The sequence below is a fragment of the Cebus imitator genome, unplaced genomic scaffold (assembly GCF_001604975.1).
Source record: "Cebus imitator isolate Cc_AM_T3 unplaced genomic scaffold, Cebus_imitator-1.0 Scaffold57, whole genome shotgun sequence".
Classification (NCBI taxonomy): domain Eukaryota; kingdom Metazoa; phylum Chordata; class Mammalia; order Primates; family Cebidae; genus Cebus; species Cebus imitator.
In genome coordinates, this window is record NW_016107372.1 from 6,813,160 (window position 1) to 6,829,596 (window position 16,437).

General features: G+C 34.8%; 1 protein-coding gene across 2 annotated transcripts in view; it reads left to right on the top strand.

The window, feature by feature from the left end:
• The window catches only part of CUL3 (cullin 3), a 107,076-nt gene that overhangs the window by 57,713 nt on the left and 32,926 nt on the right, over positions 1 to 16,437 (top strand). For both annotated transcript variants that reach the window (XM_017529025.2, XM_017529026.2), the window contains 3 exons: positions 11,510 to 11,670; positions 12,709 to 12,823; positions 15,175 to 15,403. In XM_017529025.2, coding sequence (XP_017384514.1) covers positions 11,510 to 11,670; positions 12,709 to 12,823; positions 15,175 to 15,403 — 505 coding nt within the window. The remainder of the gene's footprint in view (positions 1 to 11,509; positions 11,671 to 12,708; positions 12,824 to 15,174; positions 15,404 to 16,437) is intronic.

Sequence of the window (16,437 nt, forward strand, 5' to 3'; positions counted from 1 at the left end):
GGATTTCTTCCTTGTCTTAATTCCTGTTTCTTTTTTGTTTTATTTTTCCTGCTATTTAAAAATGTTATTTAATATTTTTCAGCCCCTATATGAAACAGATTAATAAAACGATACACTTTTTCTTTTGAGACTGAGTTTTGCTCTGTCGCCCTGCTGGAGCGCAGTGGCATAATCTTGGCTCACAGCAACCTCTGCCTCCCAGGTGGAACCATAAACTTGATCACTGTGCCTTGTGAACTGTTTTCTGTGTGTATGCAGTGATGATTTTATCAGTCCACGACATTAAGTTTAGGAAGGCAAATATCCCGTGTTTATGCCACCTAACATGAAGTAAGACCCTGTGGTCAGAAATAAAGCACATTATTTCTTTTTCTTTTTTTTTTTTTGAGACAGAGTCTCCCTGTGTCACCCAGGCTGGAGTACAGTGGCACAGTCTCGGCACACTGCAGCCTTCACCTCCCGGATTCAAGCGATTCTCCTGCCTCCACCTCCCTAGTGGCTGGGATTATAGGCACCCGCCACCATGCCCAGCTAATTGTATTTTTAGTAGAGACGGGGTTTCACCACTTTGGCCAGACTGGTCTCAAACTCTTGACCTCAGGTGATCCACCCACTTCGGCTTTCCAAAGTGCTAGAATTAACAGGCGTGAACCACAGTAGCCAGTCCAGAAATACAGCATGTTATTTATTGATGGAGTAAAGGGAATGAACTTTTGTACATAAAATGGACTCTGCCAATCTATATAGGAAGTTTGGAGTAGTGAGAAAAATATTTAATGTGAATTAAGAAACTAGTTCCTGCTTTGTCATTAATTTGCTTAAGTTACGTAACCTCTCAAGACTCTTGTTTCCTTATCTGTAAAATTATTGGGCAAGAGCTCTGGTTCTTATCTTTTGGGAGTCATAGATCCTTTGGAGAATGATCATATTTCATGAACTCTCTCCTAGAAGAGGCAGGCATATGTGCATCCATATACCACAGAACAATGCTTTGTGCAGTTTCAAGGAGTTTATGGGTGCCTGGAACTTACCAATGAAATCTGTAAGGGTATGTTGGTTAGATCATTTTAAATGTTAAGAGTCCTTTTAGCTCTAAAGTTTCATACCATCTTAAAACTGAAAGGGAACAGCTAGATGTGGTGTCTGAGGAATTATGGTAATGAAGGAAGAAAACAGGAGATGTGGGAAGATTAAGTTGATCACAGTTTCTTTAGAAACTCGTACAATGGGTTAATGTAAGCCTTCCTTGGCTATGAGTCTACCCAATACTGCTACACAGAATAGCAAATAACACTTTTTCACCCTTGGTGCATGCCAGGCACTGTTTAAACTCTTTATGTATATTGATTTATTTAATCTTCACAATATCTTTTTTTTTTTAAGCAATACTTTGGAAAATCGACAATTTTTTTTAAAAAGTTTCTTTGAAAGAGTAAAAATAATTTTACAAATACATAACAAATATTATTTATTACATACCTGTATCACTGTGTCACATGTTTTAAATATTTGACCTTAAAATTTTTGTAAATGAAAAACTGAGGTTAGAAAGATTAGCAACTGAGGTTAGAGAGATTAACCTGCCAAAATCATATACTTAATAAATAACTGGAGTGAACATAGAGTTTAAGCCTTTGAATTTGCAGTATTTGATTTTGATTCAAATTTGAAGTTAGAATTTGATTCTAAAGCTCATGGTCTTCACCACTGTGCTGTATCTTACACCTCAGTGCAAAAGAATTATATTACTTGACTCTGTTTAATAGAATTTATGATAAACCCAGAGTTTTAAGGTATATCACTTGTTCCATATATTGAAGCATTTAGTTTGTTTACCTTTAAAGTAATTATTGATATATTTCGATTTAAGTTTCCTATCCTGTTTTTTTCTGTCTCATCGGTTCTTTCTCAGCTTTTTTTTACTTTCTTTAATAAATGTATTTTATTACCCCCACCCCTTCCCCATTAGCTTATTACTTACATTATTATTACCTTAGTAGTTACCTTAGAGATTATAATGTGCATTATGTTTTTGTTTTTGTTTTTTTCCTCACCACTTTCTCGGTATTGTAAAGGTCTTAGAACATTTTGACTTCCTGGAGTTTTTCCCCCTTGTTTTTCAGACTTTTGATCCTAGGTTGTTTTTGTTTTGTTTTGTGGAGGAAAGGGGCAAGCATGGTGTTTTAAAATTTGAATTTCAATATTGTGTATGAAAAATTGTGGAGGCCTTGGATGATACCTTCCTCTAAAGTAAATTTAATTTTGTTTCGGCAGACAGGTAAAGTACAGTCAGATCACCACGCTCTAGTTGAGACTAGCTTTTAAGCTTTGTTAGTGTTCGTCTGTTGGTTTGCCTTCATTTCCAGGATATACCTATTCACAGAGCATAGTTCTTTTGGGATCTGAACTGAAAGAAAGCCTGAGGTGTTTGCCAGGTTACCTTCTGAATTAATGTTCCTAGGATGCTAACTTTTGTCTGTTCAACACAGATCTTCAGTATTCCTTTGATACTTTGTTTGGATTCTTGGTGCCGTTACCCCTTGCCTAGGGTGCTGTATCAGTAAACATCTCAGTGGAAAACTACTTGCAGAATTTGTGAATTCTTTGTATTTCTCACCTCTTCAGAACTTTGACCTCTTAAGCCCTAGCTGCTTTAAACCAACCCCACTTTTGACTTTCTGGTGGGGCCCTTAATTCCAGTCCTTCAAATTCAGCAAGTGACTGAAGGGAACCAGTGAAGGCTCGTGTGGGGCTGGCTTCTCTCAGCATATTTGCCTTTTCTCTGGAATCTTGACCCAACAAGTCTAGGTTGTCTTTGTTATTCTTTGATGCTTTTAAACAGGGGGATTTTTAGTTGTTGTTGTTTTTTTTTAATTCTGGTAAACTGCATACAAAATTTACCATCTTACCCTTAAGTGTGCGGTTCAGAGCTGTTAAGTGTAGGTTCACCTTGTTGTATAGCTGTCACCACCATCCTCTCCAGAATCCTTTTCATCTTGCAGAACTGAAACTCTGTACCCACTAAACAGTAACTTTCCATTTTCCCCTCCCCCAAGCCTCGGCCAACTACCATATCTCTGTTTATGGTTTGATCACTTATTACCTCATGTAAGTGGCATCATAAGGTGTTTGTCCTCTTATGACGCATTTTTCACTTAGCATGTCCTTAAAGTTCATCTGATTATGGCATATGTGAGTTTATTTCCTTTCCAAGGCTGCGTAATACTGCATTGTGTATGTAGACCACATTTTGTTTATCTGTTCATCTATTGATGGGCACTTGAGTTGTTTTCACCTTTTGGCCGTTGTGAATAATGTTGTCATGAATACAGGTGTACAAATACCTCTTCAAGACTGTGCTTTCATTTCTTTTGGGTATATACCCAGAAGTAGAATTAGTGGAGCCTGTGGTAATTGTGTTTTTAATTTTTGAGGAACTGCTATATTGCTTTCCACAGCAGCTGTACCACCTTAGGTTCCCACCAACAGTGCACGAGGGCTCCAGTTTCTCCACATCCTTCTCAAAACTTATTTTGTTTTTGGGGGTTTTTGTTTGTTTCTTGTGTTTTTTGATAGTAACTCTTCTAATAGGTATGAGGTAGTAGCTTTTTATTCTCATCCAGCTTTTGTAGTAGTTCTTTCCAGGGGAGTTGGTCTTACAAAAGCTTTTCTTTCAGTACTAAAGGTGGAATAACATTTTGAGGTAGGTGTTATTTTACAGATGAGGCAACTGAGTCAGACACTAAGGTCGCACCTAGTAAATGGCAGAGACAAGACTGAAACAGGCTATCTGGTTCTTGAATCAATGCTCTTAACCGCCAAAGTGTATTGCTTCTCTAATACAGGTCTTCTTTCCTAAAAAATAGTCTTAATAAATTCATTGCTCCAAGACCTCAAAGTGTGATTAACTGTTTTTTTTTTTTCTCCTCTGACATCTAGATTATTACATTTGAAGTACAGAACAGTGTTTATTTTATGATTTATCGCAATTTACACGACTTTAGAGAAACATGGTGTTGATTTGTCTAATATCTTGGTAGACAATTCTTAAATGGAAATTATTTTTAAATAGAATTTTTTCACAACTATGTTTTTCTCGTTAAAAATTTTCAGACCCCTGAGAAAGATTTTGAGATCATTTTACAATGATGGAAACTCTGAGCTTTTCAATAGTGGCTAAGTCTACACCAGGTTTTTAGTCTACACCATATCCTATGCTTCTCTACCAAATTTATCAGTAATATTTTTATATCTAGAAAGGTTAATCTGTCTGTACAGTTTACTAATTCATATGTTACTGGTACTATTTTAGAAATGTAGTCAGTTACTGGCACCCGGGAAAGTATTGAGCCAGTTCTTTAAACTTTGATCTAATTGTAATTAGACTTTTTTCCCACTGCTATGATTCTGCAGTAGAAACTTTTTGCTACTTTTCTGCTCATTTAAAATTTCTCTATTTCTGTCTTCATTGTGTTAAACCTTTTTAATCTGTATTTATTTCATGACTTGAAGGTGAACTCTGTTTGAAAATGTTTTATTACTTGTTAATAGAGGATTACCCTAGTGATTAAATTTGGTAAGGCAGGTTCTAACATGTTCTGACAGACTTGCCATAGAGTTATTTGCCTCTTTTTTTTTTTTTTTTTTTAATTTTAAATATGAGTCTAACTTTTCAGGTTTATCTCTAGCTTACTAGCTTCGTAAAGATTTTTTTAACCCTGTTTACATTTGCCTTTTCCTATCCTCTTTTACAGTAATAGGCAAAAACAATTTTAGGTGTTCTTAGTATGAGGATAAGAAACTAAAAGAAGAACTATTTAAGAGTTTGATTAACCAGCTTGACAGTTAGCTTGAAAAACCAACTTTCACAGCAATTCACTACATTTTTAATTTTTTTTTTTTGAACAAATAGCTACTACTGGCCATATGTGGCACCAGGCGGAGAAGTATAGATGAATGAATACTAATAGATAACCATTCTTGGTCTACTAGTAGTAATATTAAAAGTACTGAACTACTGGATGTTGCAAACATGTTATTAAAAGCTCCCTTAAACTTTATAATAGAACCAGAGGACTGTTGCATTTATAAATTATACTAAGCTTTCAGAGTTGAATGTGACCCAAAGGTTAGTTTTAGAATTTGCCTCTCAAACACCTGTTTACTCATAGTTACAAATAAAACATTAGATAGGAAGGATAATTTAATGATTTTTAAGCTGTTTCTTTCCTTGGGTGCACTATTGATTGTGCCCAGAACTCACTTATCCTAGTTTGCTTTTCTGTAACATAATGACTATTAGAAATGCATACTAAACTTTTTCTTGCAGGTGAATTAAGTAATAAGCGTTAAGTTGTTTGTTTTTTGGACTTCATTTTCAAATGTGTTTTTATTTTAACTTCTAAATTTTATTTTGGTTTGTTTGTAATGCCATTCCCTGTGTAATGAAGCTGTTTAGTGCACTTGAGGAGACACCCCTTGAGTTTGTGTCAGTTTAGCTTCGGTAGGAACTGTATTTTTGCATAGTGTGTCTTGACACCTTTGAGCATGCTTTTGTGTGCTGAATTTGATTTCTTATATATCATTTAACTATTTAGATATGTTAGTGGGTTAAAAGGAGAAGACACAACTTTGCCAACATGGTGGAAGTACTATGGTCTTGTGGGCCAAGCATTTTGTTTGTTGGTGTCCTCATGTCCTCTGGGCATGCAAAGAGCCCTAGGTCTTGAGTAAGCATTTGCAGGAGTTTTACATGGAGGTCATCTGATTGAGCTTTCCTTTTCTTGTGGCTTAGAAAGACTCCATCTCTCTCCACTCCAGCTCCTGGAGACCTGCCTGTCCTAGTTGATGTTTTAAAACAGGTGATGCTTTTGTATTTTTTAACCAGCCTTTGTAGTTCTTGGCAGGGAAGTTGGTCTTAAAAGCTATTTATTTTCAGGACTAGAAGTGGAAATGAGTGTAATACCATTGTGAGATAGATTTTATGTTACAAATGAAGTCCTTATGTTACAAATGAAGTTGGTTTATCAAGCTTACTATAGGGATGAAGTCAGATGCAGAACCAGCTCTGAAAAGGTGTGCATGAGGTGGGTCTCCCACCATTGGCTCCTGTCTCTCACCACAGGTCCACCTAGCTTGTGAAAGTTCTTGCTCATCGCAGGCCAGCTTGGCCAAGGAATAGCAACTCTTGAGAGAGAACTGTAAATAGACATTTAAAATGTGATTTATCTCTGGGGTGATGAAACACATCCCTTCATGTAAATATAATGCTTGACTCACATTAGGCTTTCAAACATGTTTTTCAGAACATTTTATATTTAAAATGCCTGTTTTTGGCTTTAAAAAGGCAAATAGAAGCAGCCACCAACTTTCTATCTCTGCTAAGCTCTCTTTAGTAGATAAGTAACTAATGTCAGACTCATACTACATTTTGAGTAGTAAAAGCTTGGGTAAAGCTTGGGATTAAAACATTTTAAAGTCAGTCTTTAATGTTTTTTTTCTCTTTCAGAAGGTCTTTTAAAATCTTGTTCATACTTTGAGATTGCTAGTTAGAGGTTAACTAGAGCTGGGACTTCTAAAAAATCTTAAAAAGACACAGAAAAGTTAAAATCTCACAGGAATTTAAATGATATTAGAATCATATGTGCAAATCACAAGTTTACTGTGAATATGTATCCATTTCTGTTTGAACGTATATACACATAAATACTCAAGGGTTACACATCTATACCCTTTATTGTACTTGATGGTAATTAATCATACGTGTCAGATATTTAATATAAATGATTAGTATTACTGTTAATAGTTTTATATGGCCACACTTAGGTTTCTTTCTTCTGGTTCATTTATTAGCTCTCTGTTATCTATAATGAAATGTTAGGGTTAACAAATTTTTCTTTTTTTTCTTTTTTTTTAATTGTACTTTAGGTTCTGGGGTACATGTGCAGATCATGCAGGATCGTTGCATAGGTACATACATGGCAAGGTGGTTTGCTGCCTTCATCCTCCCATTACCTATATCTGGTATTTCTCTCCACGTTATCCTTCCCCACCCCGTGCCGTCCCTCCCCTAGCCCCCTCCAACTGACCGCAGTGTGTGATGGTCCCCTCCCTGTGTCCACGTGTTCTTATTGTTCAACACCTGCCTGTGAGTGAGAACATGCAGTGTTTGGTTTTCTATTCTTGTGTCAGTTTGCTGAGAATGATGGTTTCCAGATTCATCCATTTCCCTGTAATGGACACGAGCTCGTCGTTTCTTATAGCTGCGTAGTATTCCATGGTGTATATGTGCCACATTTTCTTTATCCAGTCTATCATTGATGGACATTTGGATTGGAACAAATTTTTTTTAATATTCTATGTTGTTTAATTATAATCATACACTTCCTGACAGTTCAATTTGAAAGACAAAGACTTAGCTCTTCTACCAGAGTGTCCCATGGCTTCAAACATTATGTGTTCCGCCCACACCCTCCAGCTTCAGGTTGATTTTATCTCTTATCCGAAATGTTTGTGACCATATGTTTTCAGATTTCTGATTTTCGGGGGATTTGGGAATATTTGCATATACACAATGAGAGATTGTGGGGATGGAACCCATGTTATAAACATGAAATTCATTTATGTTTTATATACACTGCGTATACATAGCCCAAAGGTGATTTTATACAGTATTTTAAGTAATTTGTACATGAAATAAACTTTTGACTGCAACCTGATGCATGAGGTCATTTGTAGAATTTACTTGTGGCATCATGTCAACTCTCAGAGTTTCAGAGTTTGTAGAGTTTTTGGAGTAGGGTAGTCAAACCTGTGTTCTCATTGTATGCTTTGGCTTCCTTTACTGAAGCATCGTTCTCCTCCATACACAGCATACTTGAAGAATCCATCAGTTTTGCCTGATGTCTTTCTGCCTTTTTGCTGGAGGCCTTGACATAGTAGACATTGTAGGCCATAAGATTATAGATTCAGCTCGTTTGGTAGTGATACATCACTGTGCTTAGAGTTGGGATGGGAAATGCTGTGGGAGATGCAAAACAAATAGAAAGGAAAGAAGTAGTGAAGTGTATTTGTATTTGAATTTGATCCTGTGTGTGTGTTACTTTTTGGTGAAAGGATTAAGATTTATAGGAAATATTAATGTTTTAGTGATTATCTTTGTCAGCCCATTGTTTTACTGAGGGCCACGGTGAATAAATGACTTTACTTAAGGGAACATAGCCAGTTAACAGTAAAACCAGGATCATATAGGGAATTCCTAACTTCACATCAAATAGAAACTTCTAACTATAGTTAGAATTTTATATTAAAAAATTTCCCGTAACTGATAGATCTCCCTCCCTTAGAAAAGTTTGATAATTTCCATACAGCCGCAGTAATTGCTCAGTTAGAATCCACCCAAGAAAAGTGAAAGTATATGTCCACAAAAATATTGTACCAAAATGTTTGTAGCCACATTATTCATAATAAAAAATGGAAACAACCCAGGGTAATCTGTCAGCTGATGGCTAAGCAAAATGTGGTATATCTATGCAATGGAGTGCTGTTTCAGCCTAAAAAGAAGGAAATACTGTTACGTGTTATGACATGAATAAACCTTAGAAACTTACGCTTAGTGAAGGAAATCAGACACAAAAGATTACGTATTACAGGATAATTATATGAAATGCCCAGAAAAGGGAATTTATAGAGACTGAAAGCAGGAGTGAAAAAAGGACTAGTCAGAATTACCAGTTCTTTCTATTCTAGCTGCATATCCTGATAAAAGGTTCTATAACTACTGTTAGGCTACTTTTCTAATATAATCTTCCATATTCTTCACTTACCAGTTGAACTTTGTGCTTATTGAAGTTCTGTTGTATTTTACAAACCTATTTATTCTAATTGTTTATTCTAATAATACTTATTAATATATAATTTAATATTGTGTAAATCGATAAAATCTTATGAAAAATAGTTTTTTGTTTGGCAAGCTAGATTGAATGCTTTGGAAAGACTTCATAAAAGCAAATGGCTACATACTGGTTTGAATTAAGTGTAGGTAATTTAAAACATTGGACTGATAATAGTAAAAAAAAAAACTTGAAAGATTTTACATTCAGATTACTTCGCAAATGCCTCTAGTTCTTGCTTCAGCTTAATGAAACTGAACTAGGCATGCTAGACAATTTATTATGTATGAATGTTTATAAGTACACAATCTTTTTTTTTTTTGAAATGGGGTCTTGCTCTGTTACCTAGGCTGGAGTACAGTGCCATAGTCTAGGTTTACTGCAGCCTCCACCTACTGGGTTGAACCAGTTCTCCTGCCCCAGCCTCCCAAGTAGCTGGGACTACAGGTGCGCATCACCATGCCTGGCTAATTATTGTATTTTTAGTAGAGACAGGGTTTCACCATGTTGGACAGGCTGGTCTCAAACTCCTGACCTCAAGTGATCCAGCTGTCTTGGCCTCCCAAAATGCTGGGATTACAGGCGTGAGCCACCACTCCCGGCCTGTAAGTATACAATCTTAAACTTCAGTCACAAGACTCGTTAAAAAAAGTCCCAATATCTGAGTGAACATTTATATTTTTAATTTAAAATATTTAAGATGCAAGAGTGTGTGTATGTTTAATAGTTTCCCTGTTTTACTACCCATCTTTAGCCATTCAGATAGTGGTTTTGATCACATTGGGTAAAAGATATTCTCTGTCTCTGGTGCTTTTCTGTACAATAAAAATTTATATATAAACATATGTAAAATATATATATATATATATATAAATCACATTTGTAAAAGTTAATTTAAGCAATAATAGTGATTGTTTTTATAATAAAAGGGATTCTTGTTGCTTTTGAATTATTAAATTTATGCTAGTTTTTATTACGTACATACTGTTTTATGCTGAGAAGTAAATCACAATTAGTATTACAGTAAGAAAAGGTTAGGCCTGGAGGTCATATTAGATGAAAGAGGAGTTTTAGAAAGAGTGGGAGCCATCAAAAGAAAGAAGGGATGTGGTCAGAGGGAAACTTGGAATTTAAGATACCAAGAAGTTTGAAGTCAATTAAAATTTTGAACTCATGAAAATTGATGTTAAGATTTGAAAAATGTGAGCTTGTGCTGAGATTATATAAAATGTAGAAATGTGAGCACTGAAGAAGATAATATAAAATATAACTTTCCTTGTTAGTAGGTGTGTACCATCATATAAGATGAATGAAAGGAGATTGGAAGAATTATGTCATATGAAGCAAGGACTGCATATAGAGAATTTAATTAAAATTCTTTGGGACCGGACATGGTACCTCACGTGTGTAATCCCAGCACTTTGGGAGGCCAAGGTCGGCAGATCGCTTGAGGTCAGGACTTTGAGACCAGCCTGGCTAACTGGTGAAACCTCGTCTCCACAAAAAATACAAAAATTAGCCAGGCATGATGGCACACACCTGTATTGTCAGCTAGCTACTCAGAAGGCTGAGGCAGGAGAATTGCTTGAACCCAAGAGGCAGAGGTTGCAGTGAGCCGAGATGGCACCACTGCACTCCAGCCTGGACATCAGAGTGAATGAGACTCCATCTCAAAAAAAGAAAATAAAAAGTTTGGAAAGTTGATTAATATTATTCTGGTTACACTGTTAATATAGTAGAGCTCTGTTCATGTTCACCTTATAATTAGCTATAACCCATAGATTCATGTTTAAGAATCTGGTGAAAGCTATGGACTCTCTTTCCAAAATACTTATGTGTGAACAAACATGTAACTTCATAATTTTAGAAGGTTCACAGGCCCATCAAAGCCCAGAGAGATCCTTGTTGAGACAAGAAAGGAATTGTATTCTAATCCTTCTGAGCATTACATAAAACAGTAGTTTTATTTCAGTGTATTTTGCTATCAATATGGATTTTTAGGTACTGCATGAGACAGTTTTTATCACGAAAAATTCTGGATTATCTGTGCTCTATAAACTGAGATACCTATATTCGCGTTGGTAAGAACTTGAAAGTAATAATCTGTTTGAAGTGACAGTAAGTAGAGGTGTTTTAATTATATAATACTTAATGCTTCCCTATTATATGCATTAGAGCCTTTTAATATTTATCAGTAACAACCTAAGTTGTATAAATCTATACTTTATTCAACTCAATTTTACTTCAAAGAATATGATTTTCAAGTATTTAAGAACGAACCATGTTTGAGTGTGCTGTAGCTTTGGGGAGAAAGTGTGATCTGCCTACCTTACTGTTTACTTTTTCTACTCTGCTTTTTTGTTCCTGGGTATGATGCTTGCTTACTTTTTTCCCTTTTTCTTAAGGTAAATGGGCCACCATTTATAGCCATTGTCAATTGTAAAAACTTTATATAACTTGAGAGGTGCTAGAAAGTTTCACATTGCTTAAGATCGTTTGAAGTGTTTCTCACCTGAAAAATGATTGCTTTTGGAAGTCTTTTTGTTATTGTAGCTCACAATAATTCTTATGTTCACAAGAATTGTACTCATGTTTATATGACTTTATTTTAACTGTAGGACCGTGTATATGTACAACAAAATAATGTGGAGAATGTCTACAATTTGGGATTAATTATTTTTCGAGATCAAGTTGTACGTTATGGGTGTATTAGGGATCATCTGCGGCAAACTCTGTTGGATATGATTGCAAGAGAGCGGAAAGGAGAAGTTGTAGACAGGTATAATTTTTCTTTTTACTCTTGTGGTTTTGAGAATCTTGAGAATGATTCACTGTCTTAGCTTTATTAAAATAAATAAAAGTTTGGATATTCAGTACATTGGGAAAATCCTCAGAAACTTTATATCAGACTTACCTAGACTTTAATTTGAAAGCACACATCTCTCATATTTTTTAGAAGAGACTATCCTAAGCTTTTATTTAATATGCTTTTAACATACAAATCAGTTAGTCGTCACTTTTGGCTTTTCATTTATTTTTCATGCCAGCATTTGGTTCTTTTTTTCTGTATACCATTTTTATTTCTTTTCTTGGTATTTTTCTTTAAGGGCTTTTGTCTGTCCTTCATTCCAAACATTTTTGAAGAAAACTGTTGAATATAGACTAAAATAACTAAGAAATGCTGTGCCCCTTTTAAGTCATATTTTGTCCCGCTTTATAACGGTGATTACAATGTCAATTTGGTGATGCTACAGCTGGAGTGGCTTGAAATGTAAGATTTTTTTCTCTCCTCATCTGTTTTCAGAGCAGCTGTTAGATGAAAACATGTAAAGTTCTTTTTATTTCAGCTTTGGTGCTTGATCAGGATTGCCCACAATCCATTTAGTGCAAAAAATTGTATTGCCCAGGGGTAGCTGTATATTGGACCATGTCTGGCAGTACAGCTTAATCTTCCTGTCTCCCTCCCTCTCTCCTTCCCTCCCTCCCTCTCTCCCTCCTTCCCGCTCTGCCTCTCTCCTTCCAGATAAATAGCCTCTCTGTGTTTTCAAACACAGAAATATTTAAACAACTTCATTTTCTTTAAAAATTTTATTATAACAGAATAAGAACATCTTGAGATAAGTAGCTGTGCAGTCAAGCTATGCTTTCCAATTTAAGATTAGGCTAATCCCTTTGTTTTATGTGAGTGGCCTATGGGAGATTGGTCACTTCAATAAAAGTTAAATGCCCTGAAGATAGTTTTACCTACTTCTTTTGTAATTTTTAGGTGACTTTTTAATGTAATTTAATTATCAAGTGATAAAACTTTTTTCAACAGAGGCGCAATAAGAAATGCTTGCCAGATGTTAATGATTTTAGGTCTTGAAGGAAGATCAGTCTATGAAGAAGATTTTGAGGCTCCTTTTTTGGAAATGTCTGCAGAATTTTTTCAGGTAATCTGTCAAAATGTAAATAAATCTTTTAAGATATTCTTAATGTTTTTAATATAGTTACTAATTTAACTATTTTGACATTTTTTGACTAAGGCCCATTGAGGGAGGGGAGTATGCCAAAAATTCCCATCAGCACACCTACCTCACATTTTGGCCATTTCCAGTTAAGCAACTCATCGATAACAAATTGAAGAGTTTGAACTTACACACGTTTTTTAAAATTATAGAGATGACCCTTGAACAGTGTGGGGCATAGGGATGCTGACCCCCTGTATAGTCGAAAGTCCACATAAAACTTTTGACTCCCCAAAAACTTACTGCGTGCTGTTAACTGGAAACCTTAGGGATAAAATAATCAATTAGCATATATTTTGTATGTTACATGTATTGCATATTGTATCATAATAAAGTAAGCTAGAGAAAAGTATTATTAAGATCATTATATGGAAGATAAAATATAATTTACTGTTCACTAAGTGGAAGTGGATCATCCAGGTCTTCATCCTTGTCTTCACATTGAGTAGGCTGAGGAGGAGGAGGAAGAAGGATGGCTTGGTCTTGCTGTCTCAGGGGTGGCAGGGGAGGAAGAAAATCTACTTCAAGGACTTGTGCAGTTCAAACTTGTGTTGTTCAAGGGTCAACTGTATGTTATAAAACTGTAAACTTAGAAATATCCTTAACCTTTTACTATATCTGATATTATAAATTATTTAAGTACCGTAAATTCATAGCAGCACATCACCAACGAAGTCTCATCTGTAAGCTTTTATCAAAGTACACATAAGGGTGTATGTGTAAAATACATAAAAGAATAGACAGGATTCTGTAGTGCATATTTGCCTTAAAGGTGGTTGATTAAAAAATTACAGGCCAATGAGTACTATTGATAGAAATTTGCAACAGTGTTCCAAACCCAGCTAACTTGCTAAAAGTAAAGCTAAACTGGTACTAATTTGTAATGAAATGATGATAATAATAATAACTGAGTACCAGTAAACATAAGACTGTATTTATAAGGTAACTGTAACCAGGCATCTTTCCTGAAAACCATAACTATCTGAGCAATTAACAGTAGGAATTTTGTAGTGTTGCCAAAACAGATGTCTTAATAGAAAGCTAAAGTGTTTATTCCAGTAACATGCTTTTTAAAAAATAAATGAATACAAAATCTTAATTCTTAATAATTCAGTAGGTCATTTATGATAGCTACTGGTTATATCAAAAATTGATCTTGGTGAATTTTGATGTCACTTACCCATAAAGAAAAAAAGAATGGACTTTCTGCCTTCTCCCCCCCCCCCAAATCGTTTTATAGCCCATCAGGAAGACCTTTGTGGCCCACATTGGTGAGCCTGGACCATGCTTTATGAATTACTAATTTATAATATAGAAAAGGGTCTTTATTTTCTAATATGTCAACTAGTTGTAGATACTTTTGACAGTATTTCTAATCTTTGCATTAGCTTGCATTTTTTCATTACCATAGATACATACTAATAGAAAAATTGTTTATAAATCAAGATTCCAAACTATGCTACAGTGACACTTAAATATATGTGTGCATAAAGACATGTATGTACTATTTTTAATAGTGGAGAGGTGTCTCAGCAAGATTTTTGTTTGATGTGTAAATGTCTATTCTTAGGAACTTGATTATTTCAAGAATTAAAACTATGTTAAGAAAGTGAGAGATGTTGCTAAATTTTATATGTAACTTACATTGACTACGTGTCTTCCAGTATATAATTCTTCAATATAACCATTAAAACTGCTATCAAATCTGTTAAAATCAGTTGGGGTAACATTTGCAATTTAGTGGAACTTTTGTAAAGCTGTGTTAGCAGACAATATTAATAGTTATTTTAAAGCTCTTATTTCTCAAACTTTAGTGTATATGTCTCCTCCTTTGAGAGTGGGAGTGGGTGGCAGGAAGACTTTAGTAACTAGCAGTATGCCAGCAAAGCTTATGATAAACATGATGAATCTTTCTGGTTATAATTTTACATTAAAACAAATCAAAAGAAGTACATCCCACTCTGTTGGAGTCAGATGCTTCTATACTTTTGACCCTCATTGGTGTGTATTTACTTTTTCTGCTGTTTTTTGGAGTACATTGGAACAGTTTGAAAAACATTGCTTACAGATAATGTTTTAATTTAGTATTATGTACATACCAAAGGCTTTAAAGGGTGTAATTCAGACTATATCAATCTTTGTAATGAGAAATTACACAAAATGCTAATAGTACTTACTTTACTTAGGCTGACTTGTTATAAACTCTGTAGAAACCCAGCTAAGAGCAAAAACACATTTTTTCTATGATAAAAAAAAATTACATTTTTAAATTGCAGATGGAAAGCCAGAAATTTTTAGCAGAAAATAGTGCTTCAGTATATATAAAGAAAGTAGAAGCTAGAATTAATGAAGAAATAGAACGAGTGATGCACTGCCTTGACAAATCAACGGAAGAACCAATTGTAAAGGTGGTTGAGAGGGAACTCATTTCCAAGCACATGAAAACTATAGTAGAAATGGAGAATTCTGGGCTAGTACATATGTTGAAAAATGGAAAGACAGAAGGTAAGTGTTACCTACTGAAAATAATTAAATCCTTATTTTGCCATATCAATATTTTTTAAATCTTCCTACAATTAAAGCAGATAATAACAGTTTTCAGGAAGTTGTGGTGTGTGTTGTTAATTTGTCTTCGTTGTTACTTTGATGGGGTTTCCAAGCTTGATACTGTCTTACTAATGAAGATTTTAGACATTTCTAATGAATTGAGCATTTCTGGTCGAAAAGTTTAAGTCTCTTCATTTGTGTTTCTCTTAATCAGAAGATAAAGGGTATAACAGTATTGGTGAGGCCAAGGAGCTCCTCATTCATTCCTGTATTTGTTGTACACCAAACAAAAGGCTTGGGCTCTCTTGTGGTTTTGTGATTATCTTAAAAATCTTAAATTTCCATCTTAAGATTTCTGCAGACTTTCCTTTAGGATTTAGTTGTGATAGGGTGCTGAAAATGCAAAAATATTTGTCTTCCATATTGTTATGTTTAAATAAATTAAATTGGTTTGGGGAACACTGAAGTTACAGAATGGAAAAGGAGGAAGGAGGATTGCATAAAAGTAAAAAACACTTTTGAGATAACTATGGCATTTTTTTAATCACAATTTTTATTTTCCAGGGATTAAAAAAATTGTGAAAAGCATCCTAGAAGAAGTTATAAATTAAAGAAAAATAACCATATCCTTCATTCTTAGTTTCTGATGCTTTGTTTTAAAACTTTGCCTTTACCACTGATACAGTATTACCCAAAAAAAAAAAAAAAAAAAAAAAAAAAAAAACAAAAAAAAAAATCAAAAAAAAAAAAAAAAAAAACATGGTTGTCCTAATTCCTAGATGAAATCTCAGCTATATTTTATCCACTTCCTTTTAGTAAAAGAAATATATATATATTGCCGGCCGGGCGCGGTGGCTCACGCCTGTAATCCCAGTACTTTGGGAGGCCGAGGCGGGTGGATCACGAGGTCAAGAGATCGAGACCATCCTGGTCAACAACGTGAAACCCCGCCTCTACTAAAAATGCAAAAATTAGCTGGGTGTGATGGTGCG